The sequence below is a fragment of the Mchenga conophoros genome, linkage group LG19 (assembly GCF_057382185.1).
Source record: "Mchenga conophoros isolate Kocher_MC1m ecotype Shallow Benthic linkage group LG19, M_conophoros_male_GT1.1, whole genome shotgun sequence".
NCBI lineage: Eukaryota > Metazoa > Chordata > Actinopteri > Cichliformes > Cichlidae > Mchenga > Mchenga conophoros.
Window position 1 is genome coordinate 29,391,106 of NC_140544.1, and position 23,429 is coordinate 29,414,534.

A 23,429-nucleotide genomic window follows, 5' to 3' on the forward strand; every position below is an offset into this window, starting at 1 on the left:
TCAGCTCCACTGTGGCTACTTTCTCAAAATGGAGCCAAGGTTTCTACAGTATGTTACACATGCTATACATTCCACTCACACTCCTGCTCTCGTGGTGGAATCCATCTCGCTCTGGCTTGACAACAAAACCATTAGCCTCTCACCTCCAGGGATCAGACAGTCCAACTCCAACTGCACAAAACTGCACATTCCACAGAGCGGAAAAGAGCGTGTGCCACACAAAGAAAGATAAATTGAGAGGGGGAGAGTGAGAAAGAGAGAGAAAGGGGTGAGAGGGGAGGGGAAGAGAGAAAGAAAACAGGGCACCTCTCGCACACAAACACACACGAATATCAAATATCCAAGTGCGCTCAATGATGTCTGTGCACAAAATAGCTTACTTCACTCTCATGGTAGTGAATCCAATATTCTTCTCCACAGGTACAGGTCTCCTGCTCTTAGTGCTGTCAGAAAGGAGCATCAGCCCGAGCACACCGTCTGAATGACAACACTTATAAGGAGCTGCTACTGCCCCACTCTTTATCCTCCCTGCCATGTGGGCCAGATCAGCTGTGCTCGGTGCACCCCTCTGGTTCACATAATCTATCCTGCCTATTTGTCATTCACTGAGATCCCTGCTGTCGATCACAGCACAGCCAACCAAAGCCAGCAGTGAGCTGCTTTGTCTGCTCTGAGCCTCTCTATATAACTGCATCACTGTCTCTTTTACAAGCAAAACGAATAGGCCGGCTCAGTTTCTCGCACAAACTCCAGAATAAACATAACTGGACACTGGCCTTCAGCAAGTCATCTGTTATTCAGAGCAAGAACAGCTACTTGTCACCCTGCTGCGCTTCCACTGTGCAGCATGTAGGACTCATTACTGAAGAGATGCTCTTCTTCTGACTAAATTATAGTCCAGTGGAGTAGAGAGGGCTGTTTCAACTTCCTGATTTCCAATCTTCACTTTTGAAAGAAAAATCAGTTACATTTTATTCCCACAAGCTAATGACTTGTTTCTATGGTTACTCAGAGCAGCCAGGGGATGAAGGGCAGAGTGAGCGTTCCTGACACAAAGGCACAGTCTTGTGTGTGTGTGCAGGAGAGCCGAGGCTAAATGGCCCTGCTGCCACAATTACAGGAGGATCCCTTCTGCACAATCACAGTCATTAGTGCACAAACACTCACCTGGGCAGCAGCTATAGGCACCGGTGGATGACCATGAAACCACTTCCTCCTTCACATTCCAGCAAACAGCTGTCCGCCCAGCCCCTGCAAATCCCAACCTTTCAGCCTGCGTGCTACTTCTAAAGTCTGCATCCACCGACTGTCGTGTCTCTGAGGTCCTCTATACTGCTCTAGTCATTATCTCCTTGCATCTTAAGAGTGACTTCATTGTCCATCTCTGGGGTATGATAAGAGACGGTAGATGGACAAACTTAAACAGGGGCCCAACAACGTAAGATAACACTATCTCATACTGCTACACACAAAATTTGCCAGCTGATCAAAGTTGGCTGCAAACTGAGCAAGCATCCCCTCTCATCTCATGGGCCTGGTGTGTAATAAACACACTGCCACAATCAGCAGATGTTAATGGAAGAGAAAGATGGGGAGAAGGTTGTGCGAGGCAGCAGTTAGCCGCACCGTCTAGCCCCTGCTGTGAGCGTCGCCTGGTTTCATTACACAGCGGTGTGTCAATACACTAATCATATGCTCTGTCACAAGACAATCAGTGGTTAACGTGGTAGTCAGCTGAACACATGGCTCTAAATTCATTACCCCAAGTAACACACTGATGTAGCCAAACACACATAATGATATGCACACACACACACACCATCCAGTCAGAGTTTGACCCCTGACTCTTCCTGTCTCTCTGCAACTGTAAAGTCAGTCTAATTGCAAACTGGTCGTTACTGGCCCTGGGGTCATCTTTTGGTTTCAAGCTATTTCCTAAGATTACGAGAAACAGGAAGTGGGACAAAAGAACTGTTTTTGAGCTGGAATTTCACATAAGCCTGAAAGAAGCATTCATTAGATGATCAAAGACTTTTACTATTTTCTGCAAGTGGAAGAAAAAGAAGCATCAAGATAATATAAATGGCTGATGGACTTGGAATGGGAAGATTCAGAGAATAAAAGCTACACTTGGATTTTTTTTTTTGACTTGCATTTGTCTACATAGCCTGGAAGGCATCTCTGTAATGCTGTTAATCAAATAAATTCATGTGAACAAATGAGTCATTTGGTCTCTCCAAAATATACTAGAAATCTGAGGCAAAGCTGCTCTTAGAACAATCTAACCATAAAAATATCAAAGTTTACTTGTTGTAAAGTTGACACTATTAGAATAAATTAAAATAATAAAACATTGAAGGCACAATTAGTCAATTCACAGGCACAAATAATTCATCTAAGGAGATGCAAATGCTGTGTTGTTATCAAACCAGTGTTTTTACCAGACATATTTAAACTAAATGCTTCTTTAACTAGTTGAATGGTTGACTTATTTTTCCGCTGCAAAATTAAACATTGTTAATCGCTTTTCTTTTCCTCTCACCAACAGCCTAGCGAGAACACCTAGACTCCGGCTAATTGCATTCTAATTAAAATTTCATCTGTGAATGGAATAGTGTTAGTGAATGTCAGACAAGTGTCCAAGGAGCTGTTTCCACGCCACTGGGGTAAGAAAAAACTGCTGTTTGGTTATTCTGGTCTTACACCCTGGGCTCGAAGGATTTGCACGTGCATCTCACTAATTGTATCTACGGAGAACAAAAAAAGAATACTAATCAGATCTGAGTTTTCAATCATGTCTAAAACATGAGGGATGCTAATTTCATCTGCTTTTTTTTGCAGCTCCACTATCAGAGCAAATGGAAAATATTGTTGAATGACTCAATTTGTTTTGACTGTTTTACGTTTCAGACAACAATGATGTTTTTAAAAAATGAGCAACAACGATTTCACGATGATGTTGATGATGATCCCTGTTGCAGGGATAACAGCTGCAGAAGGTCAGGAAGTGGGTGTGCTTCAAATGGAGAACAGTGGATCTCCTCCACCCTATTTTTTTCTATCTGCAGAACCCAATGCTGTTTGAGGTTGGCCTATCATTATCGTATTTCTGCGAGCCAAGTCAAACAAAACATTCTTGGCAGCAAATTATCTTTTGGATAAAATAAAAGGTGGTGGTGGAGCGCACTCTCTACACCCCGTGTGCTCCACCAGGCCCTGTTGCAGGGAAAAGAACAAGTCCACCTTCCTCTTTTTTCCTGTCCACACTGAATGGCTAGATGCAGCTCTTTATGCTTATCTTTTTCTTTTAGCTCAAGTCCAAAGAAAACATGAGCGTTAATAAATCAATGTCAGGAATTTAACCTGTCTAGCAGAAGGTCATGCCTCACTGTTGTTTAAACCTCGTGCTCCTGCGACAGGAAGCAAGATACACAGGAAGTTACATATTAGGTGGAGGATTTGGAACATCCCCTTAGTCAAAGGAAAGACCTCATGGTCCCACTGATATACTTGGACCCTGTAAAAGCTGGCAACACAAACTCCATTTGGGATGCTTGAAGAAAAGCTAAGCCACATACTGATCCCCCATGGGCTTCCTGTCACACTCCACAAGCCCCTTCACCGGTTTTCTCTGTCTCCTGTGGTGCAGAGCGTCAATGGTCCTATGCATCATTCTTAGCCAGCTTCCCTTTCAGAAACGCTCATTACAACACAGCACTTTTTGGAGAGATGAGGCAGGGAATGTATGCACTGGCCTGCCAGGGAATCTGTCATTGACAATATTTCCCCAACCATGCACCCGCACAGAGAGGGTGAAGTCTACTCCAGGGCAACGACAATACCAAAGCCAAGCAATGCTTTAAAAACAGGCTTCTTCAGCCTTGGATACACAGGGACCAAAATGCTTTTACAAAAAATGCATCCTGCGCTACACCTGTGGGAGCATCCAGTAAGTCTATGGCTGGAAAATTGCAAGATCCGTTTAAATTGGCGAGGCAAAACAAAGAAAAAAATAACTAAACATAAAATACCTCAGGACAATAGCTAGCTTTAACCTAAACCCCTTTCGTGAGACACTCCTTCCTCATATCGAATTATGCAATTCTGTTTTCTATTCATGGGCACTGGTGCCTGCAACTAAAAGGTTCATTTAGTTCCATGATGTGTATCCCAAGGCATGCTATAATTCAAGCATGGCAAGAACAACATCTCCAGTGAATAAGTGCCCCACATGGAGGTTAAAACCATGAGACCACGCGAGTCTGTGCATATCTCCTCTTCAACTCACTGAAGACTGAATGCATGCGGGTGTGTATGCAAACACATTTCAATTAACCATGCAGTGACTTGACAGCATGGGGGAGGTGCTTACCTAATGAAGAAGGAGGCTGCTGCAGATGAGGAAGGAGACGCGGTGGTTGATGTACTGGTAACGGGCGCTGGGAGTCCCGCTTGACTGGAGCTCCTCAGTCTGCAGGGCGTCAGGGTGCTGCCGCTGGTGCTGGTCATGGTGGTGACAGGGGCCTCCAAGGCTGTGACATCCCTGTCTGAATTTCCCATCAACCCATGGGCCTGTGTACACACAGATACAGAGATAAGACCACAACCGCCACTTAATGGTTTTACCACTCCAGCTCACCTTCCTTCCACTTTATTTGCTCCCCCTCTGCCACAGATGGATGGGCAGCTGCTGCAGCCAGTACCAGTTAGTGGGAGTCAGCAATATCCAAAGATAGCTCCCCACAGAACAGCAAGGATGCGGGACCATTCATTGATTCTGGCAACACTTACAAGGTTCCTCTGGCTGCAGCCTACTGTAATTAAGTGGTAACCCACATTTAATTAGTAATTAAATCACTAGCGATTTACCTCACTTTGCTCCTGATTATATCTATACCTGCAAGTTTAGCACTTTACTCCTCAGGAATGAAGAACGTTTCATCCTGCAGACTCAGTAAAGCTATCTCAGAGAGTTTCACAGGGAGTAACAACAGGTGGTGTACAGGTGGCATTTGTTCCATAGCTTAAATGTTTATGAGGCATGTGAGCTGTGCTTAAATGGCACACCTTACCCTGGAAACGAAAAGGACAAAACTGAGACATGCCGCATCTCTTTCAACCCTTCGGCTTTGACAACTCATGCCAAATCTATGAATGAACTCCTTTAAGGATAGACCTGTGTGTCTTCATATTTTTTTTTAATTATTTTCTGCAGCAAGACATTCTGCATTAGAACCAGTTCCACAAGTTTAAGTTGTGTCTGCAGCGTAATAAATTAACAATAGATTGAAGAAGTTTTGACGAGATTTTTGTGAAAACTGTTGCAACATAAAGCTGTGAAAAATAACATTAACTATATCTAATGGCACTGCCATTGGTTTATTGTGTATGAAAAAGGCTTCACGCAGAGTTTGAGATGCATCATGTAACAAAAATTAAATACATGCAGTATTACCTTTTAGCTCTCAGAACTCAGGTTTTAAGTTCATTTTTAAAGTTGAGGGGAATACTGCAGGATTTTTGGAAAGCTGGAGCACAGAAAGGGTGAGCAAGAGCTCCGGAGCCTTCAGTGATCCACTTATTTTGGTTACACCAAGCCATGGCGTGCAGAGAGCTAATTATGCAAGTCAAAAGCTGACTCTGAGACGACACTGGAGCTGGAGTCACCATGCAGACAAAAGGTTAATCCCCACTGAAGCCTCACGTTTATCCTAGCTGACGAGAACCCATTCTCTGAGGTTTTAGCATCAGAAATTAAAGAAAGGCTGAAGCTATTCAAAAAAACATTTATAAAACTGACACACGACACTTTGTAATCAGCACTGACCTTGAATTCAGCCCAACACAGGGCAGCAGCCTCAGTGCCATTTGACAGGAAGTGTATTATAAACACAGTTCAGGCCCTCTGCATATTTACCACATTGGGGTTTGCCCTAGACTCATGTTTGGCAACAAAAATAACACCCCTTACAATCTTTTTTATAAAGTGTGTGGCCTTCCACCATTTGCCATTTGTCTACACACACTGACAGCTGCACTATTTATATGCCAAGCCTGACATGAGAATGCCATACATCAGGATGTGAGGACATAGTTACATTCATATATGACAGGCTTGGTTCTTGCTTGGACTCCTGCTACTGTTAGCTTTACACGCAGCTTTCCAGCACATTGTACACGCAGTACAATGTGCTGCTATATTAAAGCAGGGCTGCATTATCTTTTCCTGGAAACGCTCCACTGACCATTTGTCAAACAGTAGCCTTGTGGTGTTTGGTCTTCATGAATTCCCACTTTCCCTTTTCTTCCTTTTGAGCTTGTTATCAGATCTTAGAGTCATAGCCTTGCTTTAAAGGTCTACTTTTGCTCTCTTGGGGCTTCATCATAGAAGCTAAGTCAGATATCAAGCTGTGCATTCCAAAGTTTTGACTTTAAAAGCATGAAAAACCAGGCAGCACACTGAAAGCAAACCACAGTAGTAGGCCGCGCACTATGCTGGTGTTAGCTTGGTGCATACCAGCGAAGCAGACCTGCTGCACTTTGTCATGTATGACTAGGGCACTTCACGCACAGCCATACAGGAAGCAGATGTGTACAGCCTATCAAATCTGTCACTGACTGAGTAGGTGCAGTGCCGGTTTAAAAATCAAGTAGCAGACAGTTTCAGGAGCACACAAGACAGCTGGTCACAGGTGGGGTTTCAGCGTGTCCTTGAAATGGACATGTACATTCATACACACACACTCAAGCTTAGCACAGTGCCTTTCAAATAGTATTCCCCTCAGTATTAAAACTGAGGACTTAAGCTCCACAGCCAAGCTGCTCTCTGTAGCCTTGGACCTGCACTTTCCCTGATTCTGGCTGAAAAGTACAATCTATCCCCTGGTCAAGTAATTAGGCTGTGTCACTGGAGCCATGTGTGTTCAGCCGTTTGCACCCAAAGTCAGTAATGAGCTGGCCTTACACCCTTTAACCCCTAGCCCTCCCTGATCCTTTTGCCTTGGAAAGAAAAGGAAGAAAAAGGAGGGGGGGAAACGAGACAAAGCAAGTAACCATAATGGAAAAAAGTGAATCACATAAGTGAAAAGGGTTTGGGAGAATGCTTCCTATGAAATGTGAAGTGAGCAGAGTAGGACAGCTCTTTTTCCACCCTAGACTACCAGGACTCCTCTGTGACCTTTGATCCCAGGAGTCAACAGACGATTACTGCTGAGGCGAAATAGGCCTTGCGTTAATCTGGCTTTCGTGCCTGGCTGGCTTCTGTAACCACCAGAAACCAACTGAGGCGAAAGCTGAGTTCCTACCATGTAGGACTAACATACCTTCTCATTTAGTGCCGGTATAATTAAAAGTTCTCTAGTGTCTTTCAGAAAATATAGTGTAACAGCACAGCATTCAAATTCTTTCCTAATCTGTGAAGAGTGGGGATTTCCTTCCCCTTCATTTCTGCATCATTTTCTTCCCTTGTCATTCTCTCATTCTGTGGCGCATTGCCATCAGAGCCCAGCTGCACCGAAGCAGCCGAAGCCAAGATCATCTGCTGGGCTTCAAATTGGTGGCAATGGAGCACACCGTGGCAGCAGGCAACCACCGGGCCAACAACGGAAACCCTCATGAGTCAAGAACACTTGGTTTTTGCAGATTAGTGTACATGTGGTTGTGGATTTAAATGAGCAAAGGGAAGAAATGCAGATTTGGATCAATCAATTTTTGCTGTTAGCAGCAGCAGCATCACACTCCTAGTAATGTGATTTCACGGATTACCTTAACTACTTAAAGATCTTTATTCAAACTGCCAATAACAGCAGGGATTACATGAGCAACTGTGAAGCTGGAGCATGTCAACTTTGGTTTTTGCATCCGACTCTTAGACTTGCAATAGACTGTTTCAGAAAATGCACATGTTTCTCATTCGCCCAATTCGAGGCAGCTACATTCAGTGGAACCGCTGCCAGCCAATTATAAAGATGGAGCCACATAGTTTTCAATTCAATAGACAACCACAAACATAGCTTCAGATGTTAACCAGAGCCTTTTCCCAAATGGGAGTGTCAAGGTGCTCTATAATGGTCTGTGTGTGGGAGTGCCTCAGGCTTGACACTTTCTGAAGAATTTCTGTCTAACACACACAGTCCATCTCTGCTTCTTGCACGCTTTCCTCACAAAGAAACTAAGAAGAAATCATGAATTAAAGCTTGTGCCTTTCGGCACTGTGTAACCTCCAATCCTCGAGAGTGTGTGTGGGTTTTTGTCATTCTAAAGGATCTGGTTTTAATGAAAGAACCCAGCTTGAGAAAATAACACCATTTCTTCTGTGTTTGTAACTTAATGTCCTGAAGGGACATTTCTCTCTGTCCAGGGAAGGCTTCAGCCACAGCTACAGAAACCAAGCAACTCATCCTGGCTCCACGGGCCGCTAATTGCTTTTAGACACATAGATGGAGAACACAAGTCTGCCTCTCCCTTCAGTGCCAGGCTGTTTGATTTGCCCTAGATTGCGTACATGCAGTTAAAAGCTTTTGATGGCCTCCCATAAACCATCTCTACAGGCACTTGTTGACATTAAGGGGAGGATTGAAAATCTGTCTTTAATTTTTCAAGCAGGAAGAAGGAATAACACTGCCAAGACCTGCAGTAGACTGCAGTTATCAGAGCAGCTAAAACAGAAATGGCACGATTTACAGCTTATGAAGCAGATGGAAAATATTAAAGTACAAGGACGAGATCAACCCTGGGCACGCATGTCACAGTTGGCACGAAGGGTTAACTGATGGCATGACCATAGCTGGACTGGCCACCGATGATTTTTTTTATTTTTATTTTTAGTAATGGTATAAACAATGAAAGTTGGTGGATTGGCCAGATGCTGGCAGATGTGTAAAAATAACTGTTTGGTGGTGGCTGCCACAAGAGGCCAGGTGGATGAGGGAAAGGTGAGGCAGGAGGAGCAGAGACCTGAGGTGGCCGCTGGTCCGAGTGTCAGGTGAACTGAACTTCAGGTAAGAAGTTCAGGGGTGGCTGTAGCTTAGGTGGCAGAGCAGGTCAGCCACTAATCAGAAGGTCGGTGGTTTGATCCCAGGCTGCCTCCTGGCTGCATGCCAAATATCCTTGGGCAAGATACTAACCCCGTGTTTGCCTACTGGTGGTGGTCAGAGGGCCCGGTGGCGCCAGTGTCCGGCAGCCTCGCCTCTGTCAGTGCGCCCCAGGGCAGCTGTGGCTACAATGTAGCTTGCCATCGCCAGTGTGTGAATGTGTGTGTGAATGGGTGGATGACTGAATGTAGTGTGAAGCGCTTTGGGGTCCTTAGGGACTAGAAAAGCGCTATACAAATGCAGGCCATTTACCAAGTTATGACCTGCAGTCTCTCTGGGTCAGATATGAACCAAGTTTAGGTGGAGTTTATTTTCGTTGTGCTGACTTTTTACAGTCAGTTACAATAACTCTGCGTACTAGCTAGCATGACGGAGTTTCTATACAGCTGGGTGGGTGCTTTGATGTTACTGATAGTGAACTTTATTTTATTCATAAGGTTCGTTAGTCGAGTTGCCAACCATGCCGTAAAAAACAGAATCGTCCGGCATTCAGAGAAAACATCACGTGTTTGGTATTGAGCTGAAAAGGAACACAGTTTGTCCTGGACTTCAGCTACAATGAAAAAGACACAAAGCTGGAGTTATTCTGCAGCTTTACGCTGTCAGCTGCCTCTTCTTCTCTCATTCAATCATGAAACTGATCAATGATCAGCTGATCGGTATTTCTGAGCAAGTCCCGTCTCTCCTTTGTTTATCGCCCACTTTGCGCCAGAAAGAGGAAACCAGCGGATGTCGCGCTAAACAACAGCAGCGCGTTTAAGCTTGATCATTAGAATTTATTTAATATTAATTTCTAGTATCAGCTGATGTTTGCTGGAGCCACAGCTGTAAAAGCTGCTGGTCATGATATCGGTTTGTATCAAGGGCATAGATTTGGCATGGACGGAAGGGACATGTCCCCACCAATATCCAGCGATTATTGAATTGTCCCCACCAATAATTTGATCTCTTTGAGTAAAGAAAAACAAACCCGACAGAAAGAAAAAAACGATCTGTCAACGTCTCATTCGCCTAGCTGTGAAGAAAGAGTTAAATTACGTTCCATACTGGAGTCCTACATCATGTGACAAATATGGCCAATGTGATTGGTTGTGCCTTTCAAGGAGCTCTGTTTAGTTTTAGCAGCGGCCGGCAAGCCTGCGCCGCTAGGACCTGCAAGGAGGAGAGGAGGATGACAGCAAAAAGGAAGAACCTGGATATAAGAAAGTATTTTTCAAAGAAACCTGTAAGTCACTTAAAGTCAAGCTCACTCATAAAATGTGTCCGTCACAATAACGTTACAGGCTATGCTAGGCTTTGGCCCACATCAGTCTAAAACTGTATGTAACCACGAATAACGTGTTTTGGAAACTAACTGCACAACATGCAGCACTATTAGTTCTCTCAGTCTCAGAGCAGCATTTCTAATTTTGATTGAAAGTGTCAGAGAAAACAGCAGCCTCAAGTAAGCCAGGATATTAGTTTACAGAGGCTGTTAAAATGATATGTCTAAAGTTAAAATGTTGGTGACACAATAATTTCATCCTAATGGTCCTGACATATTCATAGGGTTAATTTTTTAGACAAAATATCATGAGATAGTCAGGATTTTGCAAATATTCCACCCTGTAGTGCAGTTTGCACAAATTGTTTTAAAAACTCACTCACCCTACAAACATTACTGATGAGTCAAGATCTGCACAAAGTGACAGAAACACTGAAGCAGCTCCACATTTTATTCTTATTGTCATGTATGTCCTATTTGTCAGGTGATAGACAGTAATGGTGACACAAGATCACAGGTGAAATTGGATGATGACTTGTTGGTTCATTAGTGTATTTGAAGCACATGTGTGACTGCATGTATGTGGAATGTCTCACTGTTATTGATCAGGTGACAGAGGCAGCTCTGCCATGTTGTAGCTCAGAGGTGAAGAGGCGAGGTCACAGGTGACTGACTGATGAGTTGGTGCTATAGATGAACTAGTATTTATTATCATGACAACTGTTAGGCTGCTGATGTAAATTGATTCATTAATGTATATTTGACAAAGAATCTGAATTGACATGTCTCACTTTTTATATGGCACGAATCAATTTTATCAGGTGGCAATATGTCCTAGTGCAGTCAGAGGGGAAGAGCCAGGGCCAAAGGTGAGGCACATCACGCACTTAATAATAATTTTAATCTGAGGATAAAACGCAGGTACTGAGGCTGAAAGAAGCTTCAGTGCTCTCAGAAGACTAAAAACATGGCTACGGTCAACAGTGACTCAAATGAGATTAAACAATGCTGCTGTGTGTCCACCAGGAGACACTGGACAGTATAGATGTAAAACCAATATGCCAGCAGTTTATCTCAGTTAACGAGAGGAGAAGGCCTGTGTTTGGCTCCTTCACATAGTCCACATTGAGTTGTTGTGTGGGACATGTCTGTTGTTCGTGTCTGTTGCTGTAACAGTAGTTCATGTTTAGAATAAAACATCCCAGCTCACTGATTTGATCGGGGCAATAGTGCCTAAAATGTTGCATAATTTTGCTGAGAGATCTTGTACTTTGTGGTAATCTTAGATGAGTAGTTTTATGGACAAAAACCAGCAGGTCATTCAGTGTTCCCTTAGTGCTAATGTATCAGAGATGTTGGTGCACTATAACTGAACTAATGTTGTTAAGTCCTTAAAGTCATATTCTTTTATTGTCATGACTGTATTTGAAGCTATTTTTATGTTTGTATGATACCTGATTTATATGAAATATGCCTGAAGTGAACTAAACTCTAAAATACTTAGTCATTTGTTTAATAGTAATTTAACATTATATAATTCACATATAAAACTATGAATTGTGATTTTAAATGGTTTAAAAGCATGCAGAATAGGATATGTAGACAAGTATATTTCTCCTTTTTTATCAAGAAGCAAAGACAAAAAGGAAACAAAAAAGAAACAGGGCAGGGTTCGATGGTTGAATCATCTGTCCCCACCAATGCCAAAACCAAATCTACGCCCTTGGTTTGGATATGTGGTGAGAGGGAAACATGAAGATGAAACCAGGAGATGTCCTTACTGAATCATCAGAGTTGTGATGGAGAAACAGGTTTATCTTTTAGGTGACATGAATGAGTTGAAGGGAAGTTATGATCTGTTTCTGAGAGACAAATAACACCAGGATCCCTTTCTATGTAGCTGACAGCTGGTAACTGTGCAGGGGCGGATCTAGCAAAGTTTTGCCAGGGGGCCAGGTAGGGCATTAACAGGGAGAGGGGGGCACAAAGAAATACTTTCTTATTCTCATTTAAAATAATAATCTGAATCTTACAACCAAAGTTTTTACCTGATGTAAAACGTATAGAAATCGTATATATACCAACAAGACTGTACATCACTGTCACAACAGCGTTTATTTTCATTCAAAGGCTTTATGGATTTTCCTGTAATACCTGGCGGTCGGTCTCTAATCAAAATGCCCGGGCCGATTTTTTGTCCCAGTCCAGCCCTGTGCACGACACGCAGTAAATTAATCTGAGAAGGTGCATTAAAAAATAAATGGCCGGGCCAGCGGTGCGCATCGCAAATTAGCTCGCATAGACACATTAGTTGTACTGGTTCTTAATGACGGTATCTTAGCTAACAACCCCAACTACCAGATTCAACTTGTAATTGGCTAAAAATCACTTAGCCTACTGGTGAGAGGGACGCTGCTAGCTCTCAGTTTTTTCAAGCGATGTTGAAATTTCCACATTCCGACACTTCAAATGCTTCAGGAGCTCTCCGCTCAGCGCAGTAACTGTTAATATAGAGCATTATTAAATTTATTGCTAATGCAATTATATGGCACATTGACTTCTGAGGAAATTTTAGATCGCACTTGTCATCAAAAAGGTTGCCTACCCCTGGACTAGATGATGTTAGCACATGCTGTATGCTTTGTACACTGAACCCGCCTGGTGTAGAATGTCACAGAGGTTTGTCACTTAGGTTGTCATCACAGAAAGATGCCCTCGTATTGCTTACCACAAAATACCTGGCAACGTGCACATAGAAACCTCAGCATTTACCTTTTAAGGTAAAGCTCCTGAAACTGTTTTGTTTGCTGCATGTCTTCCATGCATAAACAAAACAGATTAAAGCGCTGATTAGCTAAAACGAGAGAGGAGCTATGGTGACGCTGTGTTGTGATAATTTAAAATGCCCTTGAGGAAGAGGTCAGGAGTTTAGTGTTCAGATGACCTCTGACATTAGATCGCTCAGGCTCTGTGACTTCTGAGAAATAAGAGGTCAGCGCTCCAGTTCTACGACACAAATTTCCCACAGGGCTTCATCTCTTCTAACGGTATGTACTATTTCTAAAGTTGCTTTTAAATGCTAGTTGCATGAGGAAGAAAAAAGGTCAAAGTGAACACATACCAACTTGGGTTGAGGGAGAAAGTTGTTGACCCTGGATATGCTCCACATGCCCTCGAGGTACTGCTGGGCTTGGATTGTGACGGTGCTCAGAGATCCAGGGAGCTGCCCTCCTGCCACTGTCACCTGGACACTGGTCTTTGGCCCTGAAGTGCTAGCTGCGTTCTGGGACCAGCTTGGTACCCCATGGCGCTCCCCTACTGGCAGGACAGAGTGGGGAGAGGGCTGACTTTTCGAGACTTGTTTTGTTTGGATGCTGGAGGACGACACAGTGAATCTAGAAGGCTGTGGTATAAAAGATGTTTTGGGCAAGGCAGCCATGTTGGAGCTGAAGGCCAAGACAGGAGCATGGAGTGTCTGCAAGGCCTCCTGCCTCAGTTGGTGGAGAGGTGTAGAGCAAACTTGGCAGCATCCAGGTTCATGATTCCCAGGAGTTTGGAGCTGCTCGAACAGGAAGGTTGCATACCCGGGGTCCTGCAGAGAAAAACAAGAAATGCACTTTAGCTCAAAGCACAGCATTCGGAACAGAAACACTTTGAAGGAAACATGTTTTTTCCAAAGCATAACCACATTACAATTTTTTGTATTTACTGTATTTACTGTGGTGTCAGTGGTCTGCTAGCAATGTGGTCCCTGACTGCCCTCTGAGACCCTTACTGAGCTTTTGCCGACTCCCTCTCTTGGATGATTGTTTGTTCTGAGTGGCCTCAGTGCAGAGGGCTACGGTAGAGGTGTGTTTTCAGTACCATTTGTTTGTTTCTCTGTCAGCGAGATTAGGGCTACACAAATACTACCAGGCTGAATTTCCTGAGACTTGATGAACAGACACAGCATGGGGAAAGGAAGAACCCATTAAATTGTGCTGCTTATCCAAATCACCTTTAAAACTGCAAGATAAGGCATCAACCTTTGGTGGAGGATTACACCCTCTGCAAGTTCCCTTCTAGTTTAGATGCGCAGCCTGCATGCAACTTAAAACTGCTGATCCCCCCCCCAAAATAAATCAGACATGAAGTAGAGTTTGCAGAAATTAGTGCTAAACTGAGAAATTAGTTAACATTTTCTACTTGTTAAAGACTTGTTAGATGCATGAAATAATGCATCAGCTCTACGCACTTTCACATTCTTGATTCTCAACATGAATTCAAAGTCAAATATTTGAATTCTGAAGTTTATACTTGTCCCAGAGAAAGTATTTGTTAACACGTTGGCCTGAAAAATAAAGACATTATCCCTGCAGCACTCTACAATGCTCAGAGGGATTAGCCGAGCATCCCACAGAGACATTCCTCGCATTAAAAAAGCACAAGTGAAATGTGGCTGCTATTTACTTTTTGCAGTTTTAAAAGAGAACACCACACAGACTTCAGCTTATTACTGCTTTTAGCGATGGTGTCCAGTAGAGCTTTGTCCTCTCACTTCCTCTCTAAGAAGGCTTCCTAGGGTTTCCATCGCTGTTTGCAAGAACTAACAAAAGTATAAGACAGCCTTGGGGACTCTGCGCCTAAAGCTATAAAATTTACATATAATAAGTGTCCCATTGTGAAAACATATGACAACCTACTCTCTGGGAAGCTGGAAGCATACAGACCTATCATAAGTAAAGGCATAGGAGGGGAAAGAATATAACTTTCTGTCTGTTTTAGTGAAACTAACCTTCACAGAAATATACACACACACCTACACACACAGAACTAGAGAGAGTCTCTTAAGAGGCATAAAGAGGCACTATAGGATTCTGCCCAGAGGAGTAGTGGCCTAAGACAGAAGCTCACAGCCCCTACATAAATGTTTATGAGACCTTTGCTCCTTAGAACCTCCGAGGTGATCAGGAGGAGTGAAGCTGCGGGGAAACAACAATCCGCTGCTCTAATGCAGTGCCACTTAATACAGCTAACCCAAGATGGGCCCAGAGAACAAAGAGGCAGGCAGAGGGACTCTAAATCTCCTCCCTATGAAAGCCACACAATACACAGACTTTTAGATTACCTTTCCCTGCAAACAGCATTAATAGTATGATCACGCAATGTTCCAAGGCAACCTTCTGCAGCCTTACAAATAAAAACAGACTCTTTTCTGCCATATATTTCCTCTCATCTCATAAAGACACAAAAAGCAATATAGTTTAAGTCATGCTCAATCTATTCTTTGCTTTATTCTTTACCTAAAGCACAATCATGCAAGAGAACCATTCTGGTTAATGATCTGCTATATTGGCTGCTTACTTTGCACATGGACAAATGTGGGCAGGACACAAGCACAACTAAGAAATGCAGTCAGAATGTAGAAAATCCCATAAATCCGACTCTAAATGAGAACTCTGGGGTGACAACTGTCTATGGTTGATCAGCTGTCTATCAAATGGCTGTTGTACATCCCAATGAGAAAAGGATTTAAATGTGAGAAGCTTAAGATATATGAAATAGGATAGAGCTTTAAAAATGATATCTAATGCTCTTTGATCCTGACACGTGAACAATCCCGGCTGTTATGCTCAGACAGGATATTTATGCACAAGACAGGACAGTTCTGCTGAAATAAGATCAAACGGTCTACGACAAATTGGAGTGAAATATGAAAGCACCGCTGGCTGCCGTTTCCACAGTCTAGTCTGGGTTCATGTATACGCTTCTTAGACAGGAAATTGAACCAAAGTCATAACAAACCAACTCCACCCCTTAACCCTTTTACCTTTCGACCACTCCTTACCCACCTCAGGGTGCTGGTACATCGAATAAATCAACACCACCCCCTACCCATCTCTCTCTCTCTCTCTCAGCGTGCATTGTTAGGTGTTGATTTAGGGGAGCTAATAAAAGGACACACAAAGCTGAGCACATCTGCTATTCAGTTAGGATTCTGGAGGTTAGAGAGCAGGCTTCTCCTGTAAAGCTGTCTGTAAGCTTTACGTATGCTCGTTGGAGTGAATAAAGGGTCAGGGCCAGAAGGCTTATGAGGTTGATGATGATGGGTATATGGAAGAGAATGATGTGGGTAGGTGGAAACACAAGGACAAATCCATATTTATGTGGTACATATTTCACACACAGATCAGAATTCAGGTTTGGATGTAAAAATATCTCAAGTCAGCTGAAAAGTGGCCATAGTTAGGCATCGAAATATTTCACCTACAGGTTTGTACCTTCACATTTAAGCAGTGTGAGAGCTTGTGGATAAGGATATCAGAGAAAACATGAAATGTATGATACATGAGCGCACCCACCCCCAAAGCCATATTGTTTCTTTTATTATCCATTTGATCTATTACTGACGGGTGCAACTGGCAGCGAGGAGTAGCGCTGCTGCAGAGAAGTCTGCAACGCTCTGCATCAACACAACTCAAACGCTCAAATCATTCTGGTTGGAGAAGAGGCATGGAAGCTACTTTGGGGCTGTTACCTCTTGGCCATTGTTACTGTGGGAGACGGTTTTGGTTTTTCAACCCAAGGCCTGTCCACTGAAAAATTAAGCAGCACAAGCAAGGATAAAAAGACAGTGAGGAGTGGGAGGAGGTAGGCCAGGGTTGCGGCCCTTGCCCGGAGGCTTGTGGGTGGCTGTGTTGGTTTACTGCCTGACAGCATGGATCTTTATTAAACTCTGGGGACAGATGCTGCAGCCTTATTATGGAAAGGAGCTGTGGTGAGCACACTAGAGAGAAGCCCTGCTTGTGGATTCAACCTTTCACAGCCCTTAGAGACATAAGTTTGTCTTTGTCCCTCACACTAACTGTGATGAAAAGCAGGGTAGCAGCAGCAGGAGCGATGAGCCACCCGGCTGACTAGTTCTCTGGGTTGATGGAGAGTGTCATCACAGACATCCCATGCCCAGAGGCTGATGGAAACAAGCTCAGCCGTAACCACTTATGGATGAGGCGACAGGGAGAAAGATGTGCATGATTTCACTCCTGTGTGTCCTCAGGGTAGAAGCAGAACTGGTCAAAGTCACACATAGGTTTTTCCTCAAATCACACCTCATTTACCTTGCCTTGTCAGAGCGCCTTCACTCTAACCAGACAAAGGAAAACTGCCATCTAACAGTTTCCGCATTCGGTCTCTGATGTGCTTCTCATGTGGAGCGCTGAGGCCAGATATTGCAGGCTGACTCAAATCAAGGGAAGGTCACAGTGATTTGAAATGCATGAGGCCCCTCGCTAGCCGAGACACTTTTAGGCACGCTCCATTGAAAGTAAAATACTCTGGGAAACTATATTTTCTATTCCAGTTGAGCTCAACAGATATTTCCCAGACATAAAAGCGCCCCGTGACCCTCTGCAGCTCCAGCAGAATAAAAACAAAGCAAAATTGTACCAACATGTATCGATGACGGAAAAAATAAAGTGGAAAGTTCTGACATTCGACAGCCAGCTGCCGGTCAGCTCATATCTGAACAGTTTTAGAGCTGCCAGCACTCGGTGGCATTCTGCTGTCGGTGATTTGCTTTAATACTCGTAACATCTGTGAAGTCATTCACTACTCCTAAGTCCTTTGTGTGCTCACCTCAAGCATCCATTAAACTGAAAGACCTGCCAGGTTAACTCTTAAATTCAGTTTAAGATTTCTACCTTGTTCTTTCAGGTTTTTATTTTATTATCCTGTGAACACTGGAAGCATTCCTAAATACGAGTCAGTACAATGTTGTGCTGCTTTATATCTGTCCTCTCACCGGCACCAGTCCTATTTACACATCACAATTCTTAAGTACTTCCTACTGACTTTCTTGTAAAATCAAGACCACACAGCAGCTGCCAAATCTAATGCCCTTTCAACTCCTGACTTTCCCTTCCTCTCCTGCTCTGTAAGGATGTGACAGAGCCACGTCTGTTTACCCAGCCTGAGATAGTGTTGACCTAAACCACACATGGCCTCCTGAAACAGATTGCCCCCCCAATAAACCGCAGGAGCCCACTTCAGATCCCAGGTTGAGGACGAGAGCTTCCACCAAGCCCACTTTCCCACAGGTAGCACGGCTAAATCTGACAGCCATGTCGGAGAAAAACGAGCACAGCTGCTGGCCTTGCCCCGAGTGAGCACTGGGCATTAAGGCAGATTACATTCCCAGGATAAAAGCAACCACAGTGGTGTAATCCCTTTCTCGCCCTCCCCTCCGCTCCTTCTCAACTATCCCCACCACCTCCACTTCTACGACTCTACTCACATCCCCTGAAGGAGCGGAGACCCGGAAGGCCAGCGACTCTGATTAGATATCAGGTAGAGCTTTTAGTGCCACAGCATATCTAGGATACAGACCATTAAATTTAACCACTGCCTGCTCGGAGGCAGAGAAGACAATGACTCAGGATGTCACACTAGCATGCTATTTAACTCTGTGGGAACGCCTTTGGTAGAACACAAAATGGGACGGTTCAACAAATCACATCAAACAGATGCTTGTCCCCGTCTGCTGACTCGACAAGATTAAACAAACCTGTAATAAGGCTTTTCCCCCAAACAAGGCAACAGTATCTCCAGCAACAAAAGTACACTGTCATTACCTACCTGATAATACCACCTCAGACACACACACAAAAAGCATACACCAATACAGTAATGAAGTCATTCATCCTCTGTGGCTGTGTGAAAAACTCTGAATGCTTCATTTTTCAGCCGCTCTTCTGGGATTTTATTGGAGCACAATAGGATTCCAAGAAATGATGATGAAATATCTCTAGTGGCTCTCCAGCATTTCTCATGCGAAATCTGGCTTTTGTCTAAGCGCGGCTACATTTAGGCACATATCTCATTATCTGAGTTTAAGCTTTTTGTGAGAGATGCGGTTACAAAATCGATTCTGCTCTTGCCTTTCCGAAGCCGGGGTCTCACTGCTCCTCTTTCTCTTTGCCTCCTACTCTCGTGGGATTATCCCATATTTTAAGCTGAATAACTTCTATAAATCACAAGAACGCCTTGTGGTTTTATTAATGTAAAATGCCAAAGGAATGAATACCAATTAAGATATCTTGTAAGTCCGGGATTATTCATGTTCTAAATTACGATCTTTTAAACGTGATGTTGCAAAAAGTCGTTTCATTCTTGTATTCTACTGAGAAAAAAAAGATAGCTTTACATAATTCTCCAGCTATCGTGCTGAAAAACTGCTTATAACAATGCCAAAAACAAAATTACAATGAACAAATGTCTCCCTATTGATATAAAACAGATTACCTTGTTTTGAAAAGTGCATCCAATTTTTGATCTTCAGTGCAGCCAAAATTTCCTGTATTGCACATCTGTTCAAGAAGAGCTTATGTGAGGAAGAGGCTGATGTCAGTCTGCCTGCCTTGTGTGATTTAATCCTTTCCTGCCTTGAACCGTCAGTGCACTGCTAACAGAAAATGCAAATAGGCTTTCCCCCTTAGTGACACTTTCAGCACCACCTGTCCACAATATCACAGAGATAGACTCTTTGATGAACGGACCCAAGATGGCAAATAATCTGCCACTGGAACGAGCACACAAGATAGCCTATAAAATGCAGTTTTTTGAGATCGTGGAGGTCTGGGTGGATTTCTTCCTTTGCTTGGGGATTACTCGGAGCACGTTACAGCTCATTGTACACTAGATCGCATCCGACAGATTCTCTGTCATCCAGAAAACCAGATGTCGCTGTCAATCAGTAATAAAAAGGACCACACATTGATCCAGAGGTTAAAAACAGATAGAGTGAGATGTAATCATTCATGACTGTGTGTTCCAAACCACCCTGTAACCATTAATGACGCCATATAATGATATGTCACTCCTCCATATGTTCGTCCCATTTATAGACGTGTAATATCATAAAAGGTTCACTAACCCCGTCTTTACATATGAAGGAGAAATGGGTGAAAACCGTCCGTTGATGTGTGTGTGTGTGTGTCTATATTTGCTGCCCCTTGTGTGTCTCTTTACACCACACCCATCCATCACTCCAGCCTTTCGCCACTTGGCCAGTTAATTACCTTTTCCTGTTCACTCACGCACATAAAGAAAACAAGCCCCTTTCAGACTGTTTGGACAGACTTCATTCTCCCTCGCCGCCCCCTTTCCAACATCTTTTTCTTCCTCTCTCCTCTGTGGACACAGGGCAGCCTTCACTGTCCAAGATCCGTCAAGCTTTCATCAGCTTTGGCCAGGGTCAGAGTGCCGGGGAGGGTCAAACTGAATTCAGCAGCGCTGCAGTGAGAGACTTTAACAGGTCTCCATAAGACATCCGGTAGCGAACGATCACTGCTTAAACTCAGCGGCAACTGATTTGAGTGCTGAGTGCACAGACAGAACAACATCGACCTCTGAAGGTTTCACATTCGTGGAAAAAGTATTTTTCAATTTAGCAGGATAAAACATTATATTTCTCACTCCCCTGCCCAGTGCTACAGCAGAGGCTGTCTGGCGGCGGCGGCGGCAGCAGGGCTGCTTGCTATGCTGTCCTCGCCAGAGACGCAGTGAATTGTGTTTACGTATACCTGCACAAGCCATTGTGCACTTCTAATTAAAATGGCTGATTTTTTTGGCTCAGAGATGCTCTCAAGGTAGTTCCTCTTTTCCCCCAACCAGACTTGCCAAAATGAGTGTGTAATGAAAAATTCAACAGGCAAGCTGTAAAGGCAGAAGCCAGGTGTTGCTGTAAACTGCAGGTGAAAGCAAGGACAGAAGGGAGGAAGGTGAGATTAGAGGGAGGGGAAGAGGGTTAAAATAGTCTGGCAGCTACACAGAGTGCAGGGATAATGAAAAGTATATAAAAGTATATAAAAAAGGAAAATGCATAGGAAGGAATATCCCACTGCCTCCAATAGCAAATCTTTGTTTTATATACTGAATACACTTATACACTGTATAATCGATGCTTATCTGCTTTATATTTAATTCTTGTAACTAAGATGTTGAGAAAAATGCTAAAAGGCCCACATTATCCAGTAGCTTACAGCATGAGGCATATAACTCTTATACATTTAAAAAAGAGTGGAAATCTGAATTTATTCCATGCATTTTTAAAGTCCTCAACAGTGTGCAGGTCTGAACTTGTAATCAGTATTCCTAACGGTCCACTAAAGCTCGTTGTAAGATCTATTTTTGTCCAAGTACCTACTCTAAACTCTCACCACAGAGCACATGATCCTGATACAATAGTTCTCTCCAACAGTCCAAACCGCTACTTCACTTGTACTTCACTTCAAAATGCTTTTTTTTCTAAACATTTTTTCAGTCTAAACGCAGCGATGACAGCCACCTGCTTCTCCTCTGTCTGAACTGTCACACCAAGAGAGCTGCAGTCGCTGCAGTTATGTTGTACGGGGGGAACATTTTCATTTCGACTGGAAAACGAGCACTCCCAGGTCCCCGCAGTTTATTTAGAGAGAAACCTCTGCTAAAAGCTCACGGCAACTAATCTCCATCGGAGGGGTAAAGTGTGACAGCAGTGAACAGCCAGACGCGTGGAGTGCGCATATGAGTAGTTAATTATCAAAGAAAAAATGCAAAGGGAGTTGCTCATGCTCAAACAGAAGTAATTGCACACAGCATTTGATCAACGTCCTCCAGATCGCATAATGGAAAAACTCTGGGACTAAACATCAACAACATAATTAAAATTAATCATTTTCAGATCAACATTTAAGTAGTTTTTTCATGCCAAGCAGCCCATTTAGAATGCATGAGGTATAACATATGGATCTCTGCACCTCATCTTATGTCCTCATTGCAATAGTTCGTCCCTCCTCTTTGGAGAAAATGCAAAGCTATACATACTCCTAGTGATATAAAAAGAAAGTGACGGGGAGTGATGACAAGGTGAAATGTTGAGCATCCTCCAACAATAATTCTGCCCACTTTCCCCTTAGAACGGACTGTACAGTAATTATGCTGGCAAGCTGCCATGTGGATAATTATTATTCATTTTTCCGTTCCTGAGTGTTTGTGAGTTTCGGTCTCCCTCCCCCTCTCTGTCTCCTCATAGACGGACTCTGTATCTTTGTATTGAGCCACAGTAACTGGTTACTGATGAGCGTGGCACTTTTGCGTTTGGCAGATATCTAAATTCTCAGCCAGTGCAGGATTATGTGAGCAACAGGCTAACCGATTAACATCACAAATGTGCAGGGAGTATAAAAAGAGCTAAAGGTGAGGCCGACATTTTTGCCTCGCTGAAGAACAAATCCTGAGCCAAGGTGAGCAGTGCTGAGCATTCCTGTCCCATCCGCTCCCAGTCTGCAGAGCATTATCTCAGAGAGTGACACGCTTTGTGTTTTCACGAAACTGCTGTGTGTCGGCAGAACAATGGAGCAGCAGAGATGCGAGAGGCGGAATCAGTCTGGCGCAACAGCCTCGTGTAGGTATGGCACAGAGAGAGAGGGGGGGAATACTAATTTATCATGAAAGATGTCATTACCATGCCAATGACTTCTCAGAGAGCACAATCATCGCTAATAATAGAAATTTAAACATCAGCGCAGGGCTTTCAGACAGGAAGTGGTGTGTTAATGGGAAACTGATGTGTGTTTATGAGAACTAGACACCAAACTAGACATTGGTGAGAGCACTGATAGAAGAAAACACAAAGATAAGCACTAACCAGTATCTGTTTTGTTTTGTTGTTTTTTTTGGGGGGGGGGTTCTTGCTAATTGAGATGTCTAGACACATTCAGTTGAATCGCAGCAAGATAAGGAGGTAAGCGGAACTATCTCGGAGGAGCGTAGCACATACTAATCCACTTATTGAGTCTGAAGGATTTTCATTCACAAGCCTCGAAAATGCTTAGCTTATCAAAATTCTTTCACATGCACATTTTGCCACTTTGTTTTTCAGGAACAATAGCATCCTGCAAATGGCCTTATGGCCTACAACACTAAGCTACTCCGGCAGCTTCACTTAATATTAAAATGAGACGGTGAGGACGAGTTGAAGTGAAAGGCAATTTTAAACTATTTTTCAACCTTTTTGTCAATTTTATAGCATCCGTTTGAGTCAAAACACAGATTTA

At 43.4% G+C, this 23,429-nt stretch overlaps 1 protein-coding gene across 2 annotated transcripts in view; it reads right to left on the reverse strand.

Moving 5' to 3' along the window:
- The window catches only part of kif26ab (kinesin family member 26Ab), a 68,113-nt gene that overhangs the window by 28,571 nt on the left and 16,113 nt on the right, over positions 1-23,429 (reverse strand). For both annotated transcript variants that reach the window (XM_085257296.1, XM_085257294.1), the window contains exons 3-4: positions 13,478-13,948; positions 4,373-4,572 (exon numbers count right to left, since the gene is read on the reverse strand). In XM_085257296.1, coding sequence (XP_085113422.1) covers positions 4,373-4,572; positions 13,478-13,948 — 671 coding nt within the window. The remainder of the gene's footprint in view (positions 1-4,372; positions 4,573-13,477; positions 13,949-23,429) is intronic.